Genomic DNA, 21,507 nt, shown 5'->3' on the forward strand with positions numbered 1-21,507 from the left:
ACTAGAGAGAGACAGACAGGAGGGGTTATACACTGGCATGACTATAGACTAGAGAGACAGACAGGAGGGGTTATACACTGGCATGACTATAGACTAGAGAGAGACAGACAGGAGGGGTTATACACTGGCATGACTATAGACTAGAGAGACAGACAGGAGGGGTTATACACTGGCATGACTATAGACTAGAGAGAGACAGACAGGAGGGGTTATACACTGGCATGACTATAGACTAGAGAGAGACAGACAGGAGGGGTTATACACTGGCATGACTATAGACTAGAGAGAGACAGACAGGAGGGGTTATACACTGGCATGACTATAGACTAGAGACAGACAGGAGGGGTTATACACTGGCATGACTATAGACTAGAGAGAGACAGACAGGAGGGGTTATACACTGGCATGACTATAGAATAGAGAGACAGACAGGAGGGGTTATACACTGGCATGACTATAGACTAGAGACAGACAGGAGGGGTTATACACTGGCATGACTATAGACTAGAGAGAGACAGACAGGAGGGGTTATACACTGGCATGACTATAGACTAGAGAGACAGACAGGAGGGGTTATACACTGGCATGACTATAGACTAGAGACAGACAGGAGGGGTTATACACTGGCATAACTATAGACTAGAGAAACAGACAGGAGGGGTTATACACTGGCATGACTATAGACTAGAGACAGACAGGAGGGGTTATACACTGGCATGACTATAGACTAGAGAGAGACAGACAGGAGGGGTTATACACTGGCATGACTATAGACTAGAGACAGACAGGAGGGGTTATACACTGGCATGACTATAGACTAGAGAGACAGACAGGAGGGGTTATACACTGGCATGACTATAGACTAGAGACAGACAGGAGGGGTTATACACTGGCATGACTATAGACTAGAGAGACAGACAGGAGGGGTTATACACTGGCATGACTATAGACTAGAGACAGACAGACAGGTGGGGTTATACACTGGCATGACTATAGACTAGAGACAGACAGGAGGGGTTATACACTGGCATGACTATAGACTAGAGAGACAGACAGGAGGGGTTATACACTGGCATGACCATAGACTAGAGACAGACAGGAGGGGTTATACACTGGCATGACTGTAGACTAGAGAGACAGACAGGAGGGGTTATACACTGGCATGACTATAGACTAGAGACAGACAGGAGGGGTTATACACTGGCATGACTATAGACTAGAGACAGACAGGAGGGGTTATACACTGGCATGACTATAGAGACAGACAGGAGGGGTTATACACTGGCATGACTATAGACTAGAGAGACAGACAGGAGGGGTTATACACTGGCATAACTATAGACTAGAGAGAGACAGACAGGAGGGGTTATACACTGGCATGACTATAGAGACAGACAGGAGGGGTTATACACTGGCATGACTATAGACTAGAGAGACAGACAGGAGGGGTTATACACTGGCATGACTATAGACTAGAGAGAGACAGGAGGGGTTATACACTGGCATGACTATAGACTAGAGAGAGACAGACAGGAGGGGTTATACACTGGCATGACTATAGACTAGAGACAGACAGGAGGGGTTATACACTGGCATGACTATAGACTAGAGAGACAGACAGGAGGGGTTATACACTGGCATGACTATAGACTAGAGACAGACAGGAGGGGTTATACACTGGCATGACTATAGACTAGAGAGACAGACAGGAGGGGTTATACACTGGCATGACTATATACTAGAGACAGACAGACAGGTGGGGTTATACACTGGCATGACTATAGACTAGAGACAGACAGGAGGGGTTATACACTGGCATGACTATAGACTAGAGAGACAGACAGGAGGGGTTATACACTGGCATGACCATAGACTAGAGACAGACAGGAGGGGTTATACACTGGCATGACTGTAGACTAGAGAGACAGACAGGAGGGGTTATACACTGGCATGACTATAGACTAGAGACAGACAGGAGGGGTTATACACTGGCATGACTATAGACTAGAGAGAGACAGACAGGAGGGGTTATACACTGGCATGACTATAGAGACAGACAGGAGGGGTTATACACTGGCATGACTATAGACTAGAGAGACAGACAGGAGGGGTTATACACTGGCATAACTATAGACTAGAGAGAGACAGACAGGAGGGGTTATACACTGGCATGACTATAGAGACAGACAGGAGGGGTTATACACTGGCATGACTATAGACTAGAGAGACAGACAGGAGGGGTTATACACTGGCATGACTATAGACTAGAGAGAGACAGGAGGGGTTATACACTGGCATGACTATAGACTAGAGACAGACAGGAGGGGTTATACACTGGCATGACTATAGACTAGAGACAGACAGGAGGGGTTATACACTGGCATGACTATAGACTAGAGACAGACAGACAGGAGGGGTTATACACTGGCATGACTATAGACTAGAGAGAGACAGACAGGAGGGGTTATACACTGGCATGACTATAGACTAGAGAGACAGACAGGAGGGGTTATACACTGGCATGACTATAGACTAGAGAGAGACAGACAGGAGGGGTTATACACTGGCATGACTATAGACTAGAGAGAGACAGACAGGAGGGGTTATACACTGGCATGACTATAGACTAGAGAGAGACAGACAGGAGGGGTTATACACTGGCATGACTATAGACTAGAGAGACAGACAGGAGGGGTTATACACTGGCATGACTATAGACTAGAGAGAGACAGACAGGAGGGGTTATACACTGGCATGACTATAGACTAGAGAGAGACAGGAGGGGTTATACACTGGCATGACTATAGACTAGAGAGACAGACAGGAGGGGTTATACACTGGCATGACTATAGACTAGAGAGAGACAGACAGGAGGGGTTATACACTGGCATGACTATAGACTAGAGAGCAGACAGGAGGGGTTATACACTGGCATGACTATAGACTAGAGACAGACAGGAGGGGTTATACACTGGCATGACTATAGACTAGAGAGACAGACAGGAGGGGTTATACACTGGCATGACTATAGACTAGAGACAGACAGGAGGGGTTATACACTGGCATGACTATAGACTAGAGACAGACAGGAGGGGTTATACACTGGCATAACTATAGACTAGAGACAGACAGGAGGGGTTATACACTGGCATGACTATAGACTAGAGAGCAGACAGGAGGGGTTATACACTGGCATGACTATAGACTAGAGAGAGACAGACAGGAGGGGTTATACACTGGCATGACTATAGACTAGAGAGACAGACAGGAGGGGTTATACACTGGCATGACTATAGACTAGAGAGACAGACAGGAGGGGTTATACACTGGCATGACTATAGACTAGAGAGAGACAGACAGGAGGGGTTATACACTGGCATGACTATAGACTAGAGAGAGACAGACAGGAGGGGTTATACACTGGCATGACTATAGACTAGAGAGAGACAGACAGGAGGGGTTATACACTGGCATGACTATAGACTAGAGAGACAGACAGGAGGGGTTATACACTGGCATGACTATAGACTAGAGAGAGACAGACAGGAGGGGTTATACACTGGCATGACTATAGACTAGAGAGACAGACAGGAGGGGTTATACACTGGCATGACTATAGACTAGAGACAGACAGGAGGGGTTATACACTGGCATGACTATAGACTAGAGAGAGACAGACAGGAGGGGTTATACACTGGCATGACTATAGACTAGAGACAGACAGGAGGGGTTATACACTGGCATGACTATAGACTAGAGAGCAGACAGGAGGGGTTATACACTGGCATGACTATAGACTAGAGAGACAGACAGGAGGGGTTATACACTGGCATGACTATAGACTAGAGAGACAGACAGGAGGGGTTATACACTGGCATGACTATAGACTAGAGAGAGACAGGAGGGGTTATACACTGGCATGACTATAGACTAGAGAGAGACAGACAGGAGGGGTTATACACTGGCATGACTATAGACTAGAGAGACAGACAGGAGGGGTTATACACTGGCATGACTATAGACTAGAGACAGACAGGAGGGGTTATACACTGGCATGACTATAGACTAGAGAAACAGACAGGAGGGGTTATACACTGGCATGACTATAGACTAGAGACAGACAGGAGGGGTTATACACTGGCATGACTATAGACTAGAGAGACAGACAGGAGGGGTTATACACTGGCATGACTATAGACTAGAGACAGACAGGAGGGGTTATACACTGGCATGACTATAGACTAGAGAGAGACAGACAGGAGGGGTTATACACTGGCATGACTATAGACTAGAGAGACAGACAGGAGGGGTTATACACTGGCATGACTATAGACTAGAGAGACAGACAGGAGGGGTTATACACTGGCATGACTATAGACTAGAGAGAGACAGACAGGAGGGGTTATACACTGGCATGACTATAGACTAGAGAGACAGACAGGAGGGGTTATACACTGGCATGACTATAGACTAGAGACACAGACAGGAGGGGTTATACACTGGCATGACTATAGACTAGAGAGAGACAGACAGGAGGGGTTATACACTGGCATGACTATAGACTAGAGAGAGACAGACAGGAGGGGTTATACACTGGCATGACTATAGACTAGAGACAGACAGGAGGGGTTATACACTGGCATGACTATAGACTAGAGAGAGACAGACAGGAGGGGTTATACACTGGCATGACTATAGACTAGAGAGACACAGACAGGAGGGGTTATACACTGGCATGACTATAGACTAGAGAGAGACAGACAGACAGGAGGGGTTATACACTGGCATGACTATAGACTAGAGAGAGACAGACAGGAGGGGTTATACACTGGCATGACTATAGACTAGAGAGACAGACAGGAGGGGTTATACACTGGCATGACTATAGACTAGAGAGACAGACAGACAGGAGGGGTTATACACTGGCATGTCTATAGACTAGAGAGAGACAGGAGGGGTTATACACTGGCATGACTATAGACTAGAGAGAGACAGACAGGAGGGGTTATACACTGGCATGACTATAGACTAGAGACAGACAGGAGGGGTTATACACTGGCATGACTATAGACTAGAGAGACAGACAGGAGGGGTTATACACTGGCATAACTATAGACTAGAGACAGACAGGAGGGGTTATACACTGGCATGACTATAGACTAGAGAGAGACAGACAGGAGGGGTTATACACTGGCATGACTATAGACTAGAGAGGTTATACACTGGCATGACTATAGACTAGAGAGACAGACAGGAGGGGTTATACACTGGCATGACTATAGACTAGAGACAGACAGGAGGGGTTATACACTGGCATGACTATAGACTAGAGAAACAGACAGGAGGGGTTATACACTGGCATGACTATAGACTAGAGACAGACAGGAGGGGTTATACACTGGCATGACTATAGACTAGAGAGACAGACAGGAGGGGTTATACACTGGCATGACTATAGACTAGAGACAGACAGGAGGGGTTATACACTAGCATGACTATAGACTAGAGAGAGACAGACAGGAGGGGTTATACACTGGCATGACTATAGACTAGAGAGACAGACAGGAGGGGTTATACACTGGCATGACTATAGACTAGAGAGACAGACAGGAGGGGTTATACACTGGCATGACTATAGACTAGAGAGAGACAGACAGGAGGGGTTATACACTGGCATGACTATAGACTAGAGACAGACAGACAGACAGGAGGGGTTATACACTGGCATGACTATAGACTAGAGACAGACAGGAGGGGTTATACACTGGCATGACTATAGACTAGAGAGAGACAGACAGGAGGAGTTATACACTGGCATGACTATAGACTAGAGAGAGACAGACAGGAGGGGTTATACACTGGCATGACTATAGACTAGAGACAGACAGGAGGGGTTATACACTGGCATGACTATAGACTAGAGAGACAGACAGGAGGGGTTATACACTGGCATGACTATAGACTAGAGAGACAGACAGGAGGGGTTATACACTGGCATGACTATAGACTAGAGAGAGACAGACAGGAGGGGTTATACACTGGCATGACTATAGACTAGAGAGACAGACAGGAGGGGTTATACACTGGCATGACTATAGACTAGAGAGAGACAGACAGGAGGGGTTATACACTGGCATGACTATAGACTAGAGAGACACAGACAGGAGGGGTTATACACTGGCATGACAATAGACTAGAGAGACAGACAGGAGGGGTTATACACTGGCATGACTATAGACTAGAGAGAGACAGACAGGAGGGGTTATACACTGGCATGACTATAGACTAGAGAGACAGACAGGAGGGGTTATACACTGGCATGACTATAGACTAGAGAGAGACAGACAGACAGGAGGGGTTATACACTGGCATGACTATAGACTAGAGAGAGACAGACAGGAGGGGTTATACACTGGCATGACTATAGACTAGAGAGACAGACAGGAGGGGTTATACACTGGCATGACTATAGACTAGAGAGACAGACAGGAGGGGTTATACACTGGCATGACTATAGACTAGAGAGACAGACAGACAGGAGGGGTTATACACTGGCATGACTATAGACTAGAGAGAGACAGGAGGGGTTATACACTGGCATGACTATAGACTAGAGAGAGACAGACAGGAGGGGTTATACACTGGCATGACTATAGACTAGAGACAGACAGGAGGGGTTATACACTGGCATGACTATAGACTAGAGAGACAGACAGGAGGGGTTATACACTGGCATAACTATAGACTAGAGACAGACAGGAGGGGTTATACACTGGCATGACTATAGACTAGAGAGAGACAGACAGGAGGGGTTATACACTGGCATGACTATAGACTAGAGAGAGACAGACAGGAGGGGTTATACACTGGCATGACTATAGACTAGAGAGGTTATACACTGGCATGACTATAGACTAGAGAGACAGACAGGAGGGGTTATACACTGGCATGACTATAGACTAGAGAGACAGACAGGAGGGGTTATACACTGGCATGACTATAGACTAGAGAGAGACAGACAGGAGGGGTTATACACTGGCATGACTATAGACTAGAGACAGACAGGAGGGGTTATACACTGGCATGACTATAGACTAGAGAGACAGACAGGAGGGGTTATACACTGGCATGACTATAGACTAGAGACAGACAGGAGGGGTTATACACTGGCATGACTATAGACTAGAGAGACAGACAGGAGGGGTTATACACTGGCATGACCATAGACTAGAGACAGACAGGAGGGGTTATACACTGGCATGACTATAGACTAGAGACAGACAGGAGGGGTTATACACTGGCATGACTATAGACTAGAGACAGACAGGAGGGGTTATACACTGGCATGACTATAGACTAGAGAGAGACAGACAGGAGGGGTTATACACTGGCATGACTATAGAGACAGACCGGAGGGGTTATACACTGGCATGACTATAGACTAGAGAGACAGACAGGAGGGGTTATACACTGGCATAACTATAGACTAGAGAGAGACAGACAGGAGGGGTTATACACTGGCATGACTATAGAGACAGACAGGAGGGGTTATACACTGGCATGACTATAGACTAGAGAGACAGACAGGAGGGGTTATACACTGGCATGACTATAGACTAGAGAGAGACAGGAGGGGTTATACACTGGCATAACTATAGACTAGAGAGAGACAGACAGGAGGGGTTATACACTGGCATGACTATAGAGACAGACAGGAGGGGTTATACACTGGCATGACTATAGACTAGAGAGAGACAGACAGGAGGGGTTATACACTGGCATGACTATAGAGACAGACAGGAGGGGTTATACACTGGCATGACTATAGACTAGAGAGACAGACAGGAGGGGTTATACACTGGCATGACTATAGACTAGAGACAGACAGGAGGGGTTATACACTGGCATGACTATAGACTAGAGAGAGACAGACAGGAGGGGTTATACACTGGCATGACTATAGACTAGAGAGAGACAGGAGGGGTTATACACTGGCATGACTATAGACTAGAGACAGACAGGAGGGGTTATACACTGGCATGACTATAGACTAGAGACAGACAGGAGGGGTTATACACTGGCATGACTATAGACTAGAGACAGACAGACAGGAGGGGTTATACACTGGCATGACTATAGACTAGAGAGAGACAGACAGGAGGGGTTATACACTGGCATGACTATAGACTAGAGAGAGACAGACAGGAGGGGTTATACACTGGCATGACTATAGACTAGAGAGAGACACACAGGAGGGGTTATACACTGGCATGACTATAGACTAGAGAGACAGACAGGAGGGGTTATACACTGGCATGACTATAGACTAGAGAGAGACAGACAGGAGGGGTTATACACTGGCATGACTATAGACTAGAGAGAGACAGGAGGGGTTATACACTGGCATGACTATAGACTAGAGAGACAGACAGGTGGGGTTATACACTGGCATGACTATAGACTAGAGAGAGACAGACAGGAGGGGTTATACACTGGCATGACTATAGACTAGAGAGACAGACAGGAGGCGTTATACACTGGCATGACTATAGACTAGAGAGACAGACAGGAGGGGTTATACACTGGCATGACTATAGACTAGAGAGGAACAGACATTGTGTCAAGTCAGCTAGCTAATTAGTATTAGCCAATGTGCGAAACAGGCACCAACCAGATGTTCTACCACAAAGTAAACAAAAAACAAGGTAAAACGCCAATCTGCAATTGCAACATCCTTATACATTCTTGATATGAGCTTGTTTCACTCCAATGTTTGTCAGCATTGTAAATGTAAACAAACACTGTATAGCGTTAAAACATGCTTAAAGCTATAATTTGTATAACTTGGATGGTCAGTCCTTGCATCCAAAGTTCTGTCCATGAATTTGAGTGGTTACATTTTTCCAGGCCCAGTCCTCAGAATTTTTACAATAACAGAGGCTTTGTTATTGTTTCTACTCCGGATTGACAGACTGGTACATTTTCCATCCGGTTTGGTTATCTAGGCCAGTGAAATGTTCTCTCGTGGGCAAACAGCGGTAACAATGTTGGTTCTGGGTTGTTGCCGAGATTAGTGATATGTCACCTACCACCTCCACTGCCCTGCTTGCCTTCCCCCCTCCACCTCCGACCGACCCATCCTGAACGCACTCCCCCTTGCAGAGCCGCTTGGCGGGGACAGAGTCGGCCTCCTGCCCATTGGGATGCGCCAGCGAACAGGTACTCATCTGAACAAACAAAGAAGACACGATAAAAACACGCTATCATTTTTGCCGAAAACTGGCTAGCGGATTTGAATGAACGTCGACGGAGAAAGCACACGTGGGATATTTACAGTGATATCTGCTCTTATAGAATGTATGACTTTGCATTACGATGTTACACTCGTTCTAGAGTGAGCTGCTTTTCATTTGAGCTGTAAAACAACACCAAAAGACATACAAATTTGCTCTGGAAACGTGCCTCGATGATAGCAGCTCCACATCCGCAAACAAAGATGACAAATCGCTCATTGGTCAGTTTAAAACACGGACAAGCTTCTGATTCGCTGTTTTCAATGTTAGTCACAAATGACGCAGAATTGTTGACATTCGCTTGGTCCCGCCCACTGCCCCAGTACAAACAGCAGATAATAATTTACAGTAGCCTAGCAACGCAACTATATTACGTTTTAACAGTAAAACAATGTCTTATAATGTCAGTAAAACAATGCCTTATTTTCTTAGGTATTTTTCTTAAAACTGCATTGTTGGTTAAGGGCTTGTAAGTAAGCATTTCACTGTAAGGTTTGCATTACGATGTACCTGTTGTATTCGGCGCATGTGACAAATACAATTTGATTTGATTTGAAATTCTCAGAGTGTGTTGATATCGTCTCATGTCCCCTTCCCATCGGAGCCCAATGCAGTTTCTTGTCCAAGAACAACAAGGTTCCTATATGCTGTCTGATTATACAGATGATATGCTGTCTGTCTCATTTGACAGGCAATCCATCTATTTGACAGATCAGGTGATTCAGTAGTGAAGTAATGTATCACGTTTTAATGTCACGTGCACAAGTACAGTGAAATGCCTTTCTTGCACACTCTAACCCCAACAATGCAGTAATCAATAACAACGTAATATTAACAATAATAAGGTGGAACAAAAACACAAGAGATAACAGAATAAGAATAAGGGTGTGGAGCGGGTAGTGTCAGCTGAGATGGATTCTGAGTGTGAAGCGTGTCAAGGATTAGATCACAGCTGGGGGATAAGAAATTGACGCTGAGCTATGATTCACTACGGTAGACACACACATCTGTTTCAAGGAGAGAAAGATAGAGTGCATGACCTCACCACTGTCAAGTGAGGGGGAGAAAGAGAGAGAGTTGTGAGACCTGTTTTAGTGTGCCCTGTTAGGCAGTGTACTGTACTCTGTGATAGTTTCCCCCTCATATAAATTCCTGGGGTCTGGTCCAAAGGAAACAGAACTTAAATAGTATTAGGGAGTATGTGCTCGTACAGGAGGGATTGGTGAGGTATGGTCCCGTGTGGCTCAGTTGGCAGGGCATGGTGCTTGCAATACCAGGGCTGTGGGTTTGATTCTGACGGGGGACCAGTATGAAAATGTATGCACTAAGTACTGTAAGTCACTATGGATAAGAGTGTCTACTAAATTGTGAAATGGTATGAGAGACTGTTGCACACTAGCGCACATGCTGGGAATTGAGGTTCTGAATGAAAGCAGAGAGTTCTTCGTCTGAGATCAAACCACAGCATACTGTAATTGCTTTCGTGTGTGTGCCCTGAGGTGTATTCATTAGTGCAAACCGTAGAGAAACGTTTTGCAATGAAAACAAACATTTCTTATTGGACAAGTTCTGAACGTGGCCTTACTTCAGGGTCAAATTCTAACAGGAAGTAGTTTAGAGACGACTCCTGCTGTCTCCACTCAATTAGCACTCAGCTTCCTGCACGCACTCCTTTCATCGTGTGTGTGTGTGTGTGTGTGTGTGTGTGTGTGTGTGGGGCAGTGCTGCAGCGGTCCTAATGGTTTCCACATTGGGAGAAGAGGATTTGGTCAGCCATCTTGGTAATTCTCTTTATTTATCACTCTTTAGTGGTTCATTGACCAGACTACTGACACTCCTACAGCCATACATATGGAAACACTTCTCTCTGTGTGTGTGTGTGTGTGTGTGTGTGTGTGTGTGTGTGTGTGTGTGTGTGTGTGTGTGAGAGAGAGATGTCATAGAAAATTTAGCAATCAAGCACAGATCTTTTTCTCCCTCTAACTAATTAAAAAGCCAGTTGATTGATATTCTCTTTACATCTGCACATCTCTCTCCTTTTAAGAGCGGATGAGAGAGATGTGAGAGAGAGATGTGTGTGGAGAGAGAGAGAGAGAGAGAGAGAGAGAGAGAGGAGAGCCAGATGTGTCGTCACCAGGCGTTATCTCTGTAACCAGACCAGTCTGCTCTGTAATCAGTCATCATATTATTCACCTCGCCAGGCTACCAGAGCTCAGGGTAAAACTATACTGACCAATCAGAAAGAGATAAATACCTATACATACCTGCTCTTTCTCTCCCCCTCGCTCTTCTTTCCCTCTCTCTGTCTTCCCCTCTCATCTCTCTCTCTGTCTTCCCCTCTCATCTCTCTCTCTGTCTTCCCCTCTCATCTCTCTCTCTGTCTTCCCCTCTCATCTCTCTCTCTGTCTTCCCCTCTCATCTCTCTCTCTGTCTTCCCCTCTCATCTCTCTCTCTGTCTTCCACCTCTCATCTCTCTCTCTGTCTTCCCCTCTCATCTCTCTCTCTGTCTTCCCCTCTCATCTCTCTCTCTGTCTTCCCCTCTCATCTCTCTCTCTGTCTTCCCCTCTCATCTCTCTCTGTCTTCCCCTCTCATCTCTCTCTCTGTCTTCCCCTCTCATCTCTCTCTCTGTCTTCCCCTCTCATCTCTCTCTCTGTCTTCCACCTCTCATCTCTCTCTCTGTCTTCCCCTCTCATCTCTCTCTCTGTCTTCCCCTCTCATCTCTCTCTCTGTCTTCCCCTCTCATCTCTCTCTCTGTCTTCCCCTCTCATCTCTCTCTCTGTCTTCCCCTCTCATCTCTCTCTCTGTCTTCCCCTCTCATCTCTCTCTCTGTCTTCCCCTCTCATCTCTCTCTCTGTCTTCCCCTCTCATCTCTCTCCCTCTCTGGATCTTTCCCTCTTTTTCCCTTCCCTCTCTCTCAGGGCGTGACCCAATTAGAACAGATACATTTTTAATGACTTGTTGTCTGTGTGCGTGTGGAGTGTGTGTGCTGTAAAACGCCTCATCTTTTCTAATTGTCTAAACCGATGGTTATGTATCCATCTGTGAAAATGGAGGAAATTGTATGGATATGGAAGCTCCGTCTCCGCTGACCATCAATGTATGACTCCCATTGGAAATCAGGGATACAGAGAAAATCAACCGGCCAGTCTGGCCTCGCCCTTACTCTCTCTCTCTGTGACCCTTACTCTCTCTCTCTGTGACCCTTATTCTCTCTCTCTGTGACCCTTACTCTCTCTCTCTGTGACCCTTACTCTCTCTCTCTGTGACCCTTATTCTCTCTCTCTGTGACCCTTACTCTCTCTCTCTGTGACCCTTACTCTCTCTCTCTGTGACCCTTACTCTCTCTCTCTGTGACCCTTACTCTCTCTCTCTGTGACCCTTACTCTCTCTCTCTGTGACCCTTACTCTCTCACTCTGTGACCCTTACTCTCTCTCTCTGTGACCCTTACTCTCTCTCTCTGTGACCCTTACACTCTCTCTCTGTGACCCTTACTCTCTCTCTCTGTGACCCTTACTCTCTCTCTCTGTGACCCTTACTCTCTCTCTCTGTGACCCTTACTCTCTCTCTCTCTCTCTGTGACCCTTACTCTCTCTCTCTCTGTGACCCTTATTCTCTCTCTCTGTGACCCTTACTCTCTCTCTCTGTGACCCTTACTTTCTCTCTCTGTGACCCTTACTCTCTCTCTGTGACCCTTACTCTCTCTCTCTGTGACCCTTACTCTCTCTCTCTGTGACCCTTATTCTCTCTCTCTGTGACCCTTACTCTCTCTCTCTGTGACCCTTACTCTCTCTCTCTGTGACCCTTACTCTCTCTCTCTGTGACCCTTACTCTCTCTCTCTGTGACCCTTACTCTCTCTCTCTGTGACCCTTACTCTCTCTCTCTGTGACCCTTACTCCCTCTCTCTGTGACCCTTACTCCCTCTCTCTGTGACCCTTACTCCCTCTCCCTCTCTCTGTGTGACCCTTGCTCTCTCTCGCTCTCTCCCTCTGTGACCCTTGCTTTCTCTCGCTCTCTCCCTCTGTGACCCTTGCTCTCTCTCGCTCTCTCCCTCTGTGACCCCTTGTTCTCTCTCGCTCTCTCCCTCTGTGACCCTTGCTCTCTCTCGCTCTCTCCCTCTGTGACCCTTGCTCTCTCTCGCTCTCTCCCTCTGTGACCCTTGCTCTCTCTCGCTCTCTCCCTCTGTGACCCTTGCTCTCTCTCCCTCTCTCCCTCTGTGGCCCTCCCTCTCTCCCTCTGTGGCCCTCCCTCTCTCCCTCTGTGGCCCTCCCTCTCTCCCTCTGTGGCCCTCCCTCTCTCCCTCTGTGGCACTCCCTCTGGCTCTCCCCACATCGAGCGTGAGACAAAGGGTCACCGAGGGAGAAAGGGAAAGAGCAGAGAGGGAAAGGCCTGTAGAGAAAGTGGTATACTGTTAGTACTGGCCCAAAGGAAGAGGTCAGATCCATGTTGACTCCAATGCTTCCCACAGTTGTGTCAAGTTCGCTGAATGTCCTTTGGGTGCTGGACCATTCTCGATACACACAGCAAACTGTTGAGTGTGAAAACCCCAGCAGCGTTGCAGTTCTTGACACAAACCGGTGTGTCTGGCACCTACTACCATACCCTGTTCAAAGGCATTTCAATATTTTGTCTTGTCCACTCACCCTCTGAATGGCACACATACACAATCCATGTCTCAATTGTCTCAAGGCTTAACAATCCTTCTTTAACGTGTCTCCTCCCCTTCATTTATACTGATTTGAAGGGGATTTAACAAGTGACATCAATAAGGGATCATAGCTTTCACCTGGATTTACCTGGTCAGTCTGTCATGGAATGAGCAGGTGTTCATAATGTTTTGTCCACTCAATATACTTACCCCCTCTCTGTCTCTCTCTCCTTCCCCTCTCGCTGTCTCACTCACTCCGTCTCTCTCATCTTCCCCATCTCTCTCTCGTCTTCCCACAACGAGTATGAGAGAGAAAGGGTCACATAGGGAGAAAGGGAAAGAGTAGAGAGGGAAGGAGAGAGACCTGTAGAGAGACAGGGGTAGACGGAGTTTGTACTGGCCCAAAGGAAGAGGTCAGAGTAAGGGGAACCAATCTGTGTGAGAGAGACCAGACATAACATCCATAAAATAAATGATACTGCATGGTGAAACAACCACAATGTCATCATTGGGAATTAGTATGATCAAACAGATGAAATATCTGTGGTTCAGGCAGAGTCCAGTATCACTGTGAGAGGTTCTGGGAGGTTCTGAGGGGTTCTTGGGGTTCTATGAGGGATTCTGGATCCAGTCTGGACTGCTGCTAGTCCAGGGAAAGATTGGCCTCAGGGTCTGGTAGTCTACTATACTAAGGGTCTGGTAGTCTACTATACTAAGGGTCTGGTAGTCTACTATACTAAGGGTCTGGTAGTCTACTATACTAAGGGTCTGGTAGTCTACTATACTAAGGGTCTGGTAGTCTACTATACTAAGGGTCTGGTAGTCTACTATACTAAGGGTCTGGTAGTCTACTATACTAAGGGTCTGGTAGTCTACTATACTAAGGGTCTGGTAGTCTACTATACTAAGGGTCTGGTAGTCTACTATACTAAGGGTCTGGTAGTCTACTATACTAAGGGTCTGGTAGTCTACTATACTAAGGGTCTGGTAGTCTACTATACTAAGGGTCTTGTATTCTCTGCCCAGTGCCGCCCCCTGTTGCATGTGGAAGGTATCTCCTCTCCAAACCACCAGATACACAAAGTATGTCATTATACACACCGTATGTCATTATACACACCGTATGTCATTATACACACCGTATGTCATTATACACACCGTATGTCATTATACACACCGTATGTCATTATACACACCAAGAGACTAGAACATGTATACAATCCAGGCTGAGGCTTCCCTGTGTGGAGCTTTTCACTTCACACATGAACACCATGTGCAGTATGTGTGTGTGTGTGTGTGTGTGATACTTCTGTTTAGAGTGATGATTAGAGATAGAGTGTAATTGGTGTGTTTAGACAGACAGTCAGACATTAAAGGGTCTGGGGCTGGAGGAGAACATTGCTCACAAACGCACGTTTCTGTCTGCATCTGCCGCGTAGGGGTTTTAAGGGAGCTGTTCTACTAAGCTGTATGGAATTGTTTTAAGAAGTAGGGGTGCTGGGGGTGCTGTTCTACTAGGCTGTATGGAATTGTTTTAAGAAGTAGGGGTGCTGGGGGTGCTGTTATACTAAGCTGTATGGAATTGTTTTAAGAAGTAAGGGTGCTGGGGGTGCTGTTCTACTAGGCTGTATGGAATTGTTTTAAGAAGTAGGGGTGCTGGGGGTGCTGTTATACTAAGCTGTATGGAATTGTTTTAAGAAGTAAGGGTGCTGAGGGTGCTGTTCTACTAGGCTGTATGGAATTGTTTTAAGAAGTAGGGGTGCTGGGGGTGCTGTTATACTAAGCTGTATGGAATTGTTTTAAGAAGTAAGGGTGCTGAGGGTGCTGTTCTACTAGGCTGTATGGAATTGTTTTAAGAAGTAGGGGTGCTGTTCTACTAAGCTGTGTGGAATTTTGAAAGGTCATACCAAAGATAATTTTGCTATTTGATTTGGAATTTTAAGACCCCTTGAAGTATCAACAAAAAGTATTAACAATTACTTGATGAACACTTACTGCTATTAGCCCAACAGATCTAAAGGAAGTTTGTTCTGTGAGGCCTGTGGGCGTGTCCTAGAGGAAAACAGCCGACATGTTCCTGAGAGTTTGTTCAGACGCTACAGACAGAAATTGGCAGATCGGCTGTGCTGACTTTAGACGAGTCCCAAAACGCCTGTGGGGGTTCGTAGAGCAAAACGGAGGCCAACCTCTCTGTTCCCATAGCTCTATAGTTTCATATGAGGGACCATAGGCTGCTGTTGTAGCCTTCACCAGCAGACTAAGACCACACACACACACACACACACACACACACACACACACACACACACACACACACACACACACACACACACACACACACACACACACACGGAGTAATGAGCAGTGCTTTTGACCTTCTCTGAAACAGAGGGGGAACAGAACAGCAGGCAGAAACACACCATCAGCAGAGCTACTTGTTACAGTCACAACAAGGTCAGGGGCCCTATGCTCTGATCTAGGATCAGTTTTACCTTTTCATATGAAACACACCATCAGCAGAGCTACTGTTACAGTCACAACAAGGTCAGGGGCCCTATGCTCTGATCTAGGATCAGTTTTACCTTTTCAGATGAAACACACCATCAGCAGAGCTACTGTTACAGTCACAACAAGGTCAGGGGCCCTCTGCTCTGATCTAGGATCAGTTTTACCTTTTCAGATGAAACACACCATCAGCAGAGCTACTGTTACAGTCACAACAAGGTCAGGGGCCCTCTGCTCTGATCTAGGATCAGTTTTACCTTTTCAGATGAAACACACCATCAGCAGAGCTACTGTTACAGTCACAACAAGGTCAGGGGCCCTCTGCTCTGATCTAGGATCAGTTTTACCTTTTGGATCAAAATGAATAACATCCCATGTAGAGGGGGGACCAGGGCCCGTATCCACAAAGCATCTCAGAGTATGAGTGCTGATCTTGGATCAGGTTTCCCACCCGTCTAATAGTCTTATCAGGTTAACGAGTATTCCAGAACTAGCACAGCTGTGTTAATTGTCACCTGATCATCAAGCTTCACATTCCTTAAATCAGCTGTGTTAATGGTCACCTGATCATCAAGCTTCACATTCCTTAAATCAGCTGTGTTAATGGTCACCTGATCATCAAGCTTCACATTCCTTAAATCGCGGAGGCCCTGCTCGCCCCCTTACAGCGTGGTCACCTGATCATCAAGCTTCACATTCCTTAAATCAGCTGTGTTAATGGTCACCTGATCATCAAGTCTCACATTCCTTAAATCAGCTGTGTTAATGGTCACCTGAACATCAAGCTTCACATTCCTTAAATCAGCTGTGTTAATGGTCACCTGATCATCAAGTCTCACATTCCTTAAATCAGCTGTGTTAATGGTCACCTGAACATCAAGCTTCACATTCCTTAAATCAGCTGTGTTAATGGTCACCTGATCATCAAGCTTCACATTCCTTAAATCAGCTGTGTTAATGGTCACCTGATCATCAAGCTCTCACATTCCTTAAATCAGCTGTGTTAATGGTCACCTGATCATCAAGCTTCACATTCCTTAAATCAGCTGTGTTAATGGTCACCTGATCATCAAGCCTCACATTAGTTCAATCACTGGGGGTACAGGAGGAGAGGTTGGGGAATGACTGGGAGTACAGGAGGAGGGGTTGGGGAATGACTGGGAGTACAGGAGGAGGGGTTGGGGAATCACTGGGGGTACAGGAGGAGAGGTTGGGGAATCACTGGGAGTACAGGAGGAGGGGTTGGGGAATGACTGGGAGTACAGGAGGAGGGGTTGGGGAATGACTGGGGGTACAGGAGGAGAGGTTGGGGAATCACTGGGAGTACAGGAGGAGGGGTTGGGGAATGACTGGGAGTACAGGAGGAGGGGTTGGGGAATCACTGGGGGTACAGGAGGAGAGGTTGGGGAATCACTGGGAGTACAGGAGGAGGGGTTGGGGAATGACTGGGAGTACAGGAGGAGGGGTTGGGGAATCACTGGGGGTACAGGAGGAGAGGTTGGGGAATCACTGGGGGTACAGGAGGAGAGGTTGGGGAATCACTGGGAGTACAGGAGGAGAGATTGGGGAATCACTGAGTACAGGAGGAGAGGTTGGGGAATCACTGGGAGTACAGGAGGAGAGGTTGGGGAATCACTGAGTACAGGAGGAGAGGTTGGGGAATCACTTAGTACAGGAGGAGAGGTTGGGGAATCACTGAGTACAGGAGGAGAGGTTGGGGAATCACTGAGTACAGGAGGAGAGGTTGGGGAATCACTGTGTACAGGAGGAGAGGTTGGGGAATCACTGAGTACAGGAGGAGAGGTTGGGGAATCACTTAGTACAGGAGGAGAGGTTGGGGAATCACTGTGTACAGGAGGAGAGGTTGGGGAATCACTGAGTACAGGAGGAGAGGTTGGGGAATCACTGTGTACAGGAGGAGAGGTTGGGGAATCACTGAGTACAGGAGGAGAGGTTGGGGAATCACTGAGTACAGGAGGAGAGGTTGGGGAATCACTGAGTACAGGAGGAGAGGTTGGGGAATCACTGAGTACAGGAGGAGAGGTTGGGGAATCACTGAGTACAGGAGGAGAGGTTGGGGAATCACTGTGAAAAGGGTAAAACACCCCCTGGTGGTCAGATGAGGTGATGCATTACATCATTATTTCACTGAACAGTGATTTCTCTTTCTCTCTTTACTGCAGTCTGGTTCCCCTGGGTTAGAGACTCTGCTGTGTGTGTGTGTGTGTGTGTGTGTGTGTGTGTGTGTGTGTGTGTGTGTGTGTGTGTGTGTGTGTGTGTGTGTGTGTGTGTGTGTGTGTGTGTGTGTGTGTGTGTGTGTGTGTGTGTGTGTGTGTGTGTGTGTGTGTGTGTGTGTGTGTGTGTGGAGGCAGAATCTAGGAGATGAAGGGGGGGAAACATTCCACCAATGAACAGAGCAGTGATTCAGCACACTAGGATTCTGTCAAAGATTGGAGAGGAAACCTCAAACACACCACACACACACACCACACACACACACACACACACACACCAGACAGAAACATCCTGGTCCACCTTTCTTCTTCAGAGAAAAGAGCAGTAAAATACATGCAGTGTTAAAATGCAACAAACACCATCATTTATTAGTATATAGTTGTTCATATACTGTATATCATTGTAATAAATACCTACAGTAGTCTGTGTATCTATGCACACATTCACGTCCATCTGTCTGTCAGTGCAGAGATGACATCACAGCTCATCACTGCTCCTGAGAGAGAGAGTATACCTTCTCTCTCTCGCTCTCTTTCATTCTCTTTCTCTGTCCATCCAGAAGTCCAGTTCCACTGAGTGTTGGCTGGGAAAGTGGTCTCCCTGAGGTCCTCCAAGACACCACGGGAGCTGGGCCGCAAAGCATTGTGGGTCTGTCGACAAGACAGGCACGAGGGTCTGAGAATACAATCAACCATGTCCGGTTTGACCAAGTTTGGACTAGTTTGATCAAGTTAGGTCCGGTTAGGCCGGGTTTAATCCAGTTAGGTCAGATTTGATCTAGTTGAGTCCAGTCAGGTCCAGTTGGTAAAGCGTGTTAGGTCCAGTGCAGAGAGGTAACATAAAGGCGGATGAGGGGCAGAGAGGGTTAGACAGATGGGTAAGGGGTACGGGGGGAGAGAGTTAGACAGATGGGTAAGGGGTACGGGGGGAGAGAGTTAGACAGATGGGTAAGGGGTACGGGGGGAGAGAGTTAGACAGATGGGTAAGGGGTACGGGGGGAGAGAGTTAGACAGATGGGTAAGGGGTACGGGGGGAGAGAGTTAGACAGATGGGTAAGGGGTACGGGGGGAGAGAGTTAGACAGATGGGTAAGGGGTACGGGGGGAGAGAGTTAGACAGATGGGTAAGGGGTACGGGGGGAGAGAGTTAGACAGATGGGTAAGGGGTACGGGGGGAGAGAGTTAGACAGATGGGTAAGGGGTACGGGGGGAGAGAGTTAGACAGATGGGTAAGGGGTACGGGGGGAGAGTTAGACAGATGGGTAAGGGGTACGGGGGGAGAGAGTTAGACAGATGGGTAAGGGGTACGGGGGGAGAGAGTTAGACAGATGGGTAAGGGGTACGGGGGGAGAGAGTTAGACAGATGGGTAAGGGGTACGGGGGGAGAGTTAGACAGATGGGTAAGGGGTACGGGGGGAGAGAGTTAGACAGATGGGTAAGGGGTACGGGGGGAGAGAGTTAGACAGATGGGTAAGGGGTACGGGGGGAGAGAGTTAGACAGATGGGTAAGGGGTACGGGGGGAGAGAGACAGACAGATGGGTAAGGGGTACGGGGGGAGAGAGTTAGACAGATGGGTAAGGGGTACAGGGGGGCATTCATGCTGTCGTTGAAGCGTTAATGGGTCCTATTCTTCTCTCTCTGAGGGGTTTCACCTGAACCTCCAGGAGGATAAAAACAGCTTGATCCAGTTGAAGAGCCAGCTGCCTCTCCATCTCCCAGCAGGCCTCAGAGGAAGGGGTTGTGGCTGTGTGTGTGAGACTGGGGTGGGACGCGGTGGGCCGGGGCGGGGGAGAGGGGGAGGAGGGGATGGGGCAGGTTAGAGGGGAGGTCCAGGAGGCCGGGGGAGGGCTGGGTGTGGTGTGGGAGAGGGAGGGGGAGAGAGGGGCTGTAGGGGAGGGTGTGAGGGGGGAGTGGGGAGGTGGAACAGGGACGAAGCATCTGGTTCAGTGTGAGACGGGGCTGGTCACAGTGGAATGGGTTGGTGGGAGAGGGAACACTCAGACCTGGAGAGAGAGACAGATCTATAACACCATTGTAAATACAACCCAGATTTATGTTTATTTATTTTCCCTTTTGTATTTTAACTATTTGCACATCGTTACAACACTGTATATATACATAATATGACATTTGAAATGTCTTTATTCTTTTGGAACTTTTGTGAGTGTAATGTTTACTGTTCATTTTTATTGTTTATTTCAATTTTGTATATTATCTACTTCACTTGCTTTGGCAATGTCAACATATGTTTCCCCATGACAATAAAACCCCTTAAATTGAATTGAGAGAAGGAGAGGGTAGGATGGAGGGAGAGTGGAGGATGGGGGGAGAGAGAACAGGGGGAGGAAGAAAGAGAGAAGGTGAGAGCGAGGAGGGAGGGATGGGGAGAGGAGGAGGAGAGAAGGAGGGAGGGATGGGGAGAGAGACGAGGAGAGAAGGAGGGGGAGAGAGTGAGGCAGGGATGGGGAGAGGAGGAGGAGAGAAGGAGGGAGAGATGGAGAGAGAGAGAGAGAGAGAGAGGGAGGGAGGGAGGGAGAACATTATAGTATTTAGACATTGGCAGAGTGAGTTTATTTTTGACAGTAGGTGTGTGTGTGTGTGTGTGTGTGTGTGTGTGTGTGTGTGTGTGTGTGTGTGTGTGTGTGTGTGTGTGTGTGTGTGTGTGTGTGTGTGTGTGTGTGTGTGTGTGTGTGTGTGTGTATTTTCTCACCTAAGAGGAAGAGGTTGTTGTGGGTCCTGCTAGGAGGATTAGGGGGGATGAGTGTGTGTGTGTGTGTGTGTGTGTGTATCTCCTCACCTAAGAGGAAGGGGTTGTTGTGGGTCCTGC

At 47.3% G+C, this 21,507-nt stretch overlaps 1 protein-coding gene across 1 annotated transcript in view; it reads right to left on the reverse strand.

The window, feature by feature from the left end:
* Positions 1-19,022: 19,022 nt before the first annotated feature.
* The window catches only part of LOC106596101 (epsin-3), a 22,356-nt gene continuing 19,871 nt past the window's right edge, over positions 19,023-21,507 (reverse strand). Inside the window, exons 11-12 of the mRNA XM_082958409.1 lie at positions 21,478-21,507; positions 19,023-20,683 (exon numbers count right to left, since the gene is read on the reverse strand). The exon at positions 21,478-21,507 is cut by the window's right edge and continues 204 nt beyond it. Of these exons, the coding sequence (XP_082814535.1) occupies positions 20,406-20,683; positions 21,478-21,507 (308 nt within the window). The 3' untranslated portion in view covers positions 19,023-20,405. The remainder of the gene's footprint in view (positions 20,684-21,477) is intronic.

The sequence above is a fragment of the Salmo salar genome, chromosome 12, assembly GCF_965601325.2.
Source record: "Salmo salar chromosome 12, fSalSal1, whole genome shotgun sequence".
NCBI lineage: Eukaryota > Metazoa > Chordata > Actinopteri > Salmoniformes > Salmonidae > Salmo > Salmo salar.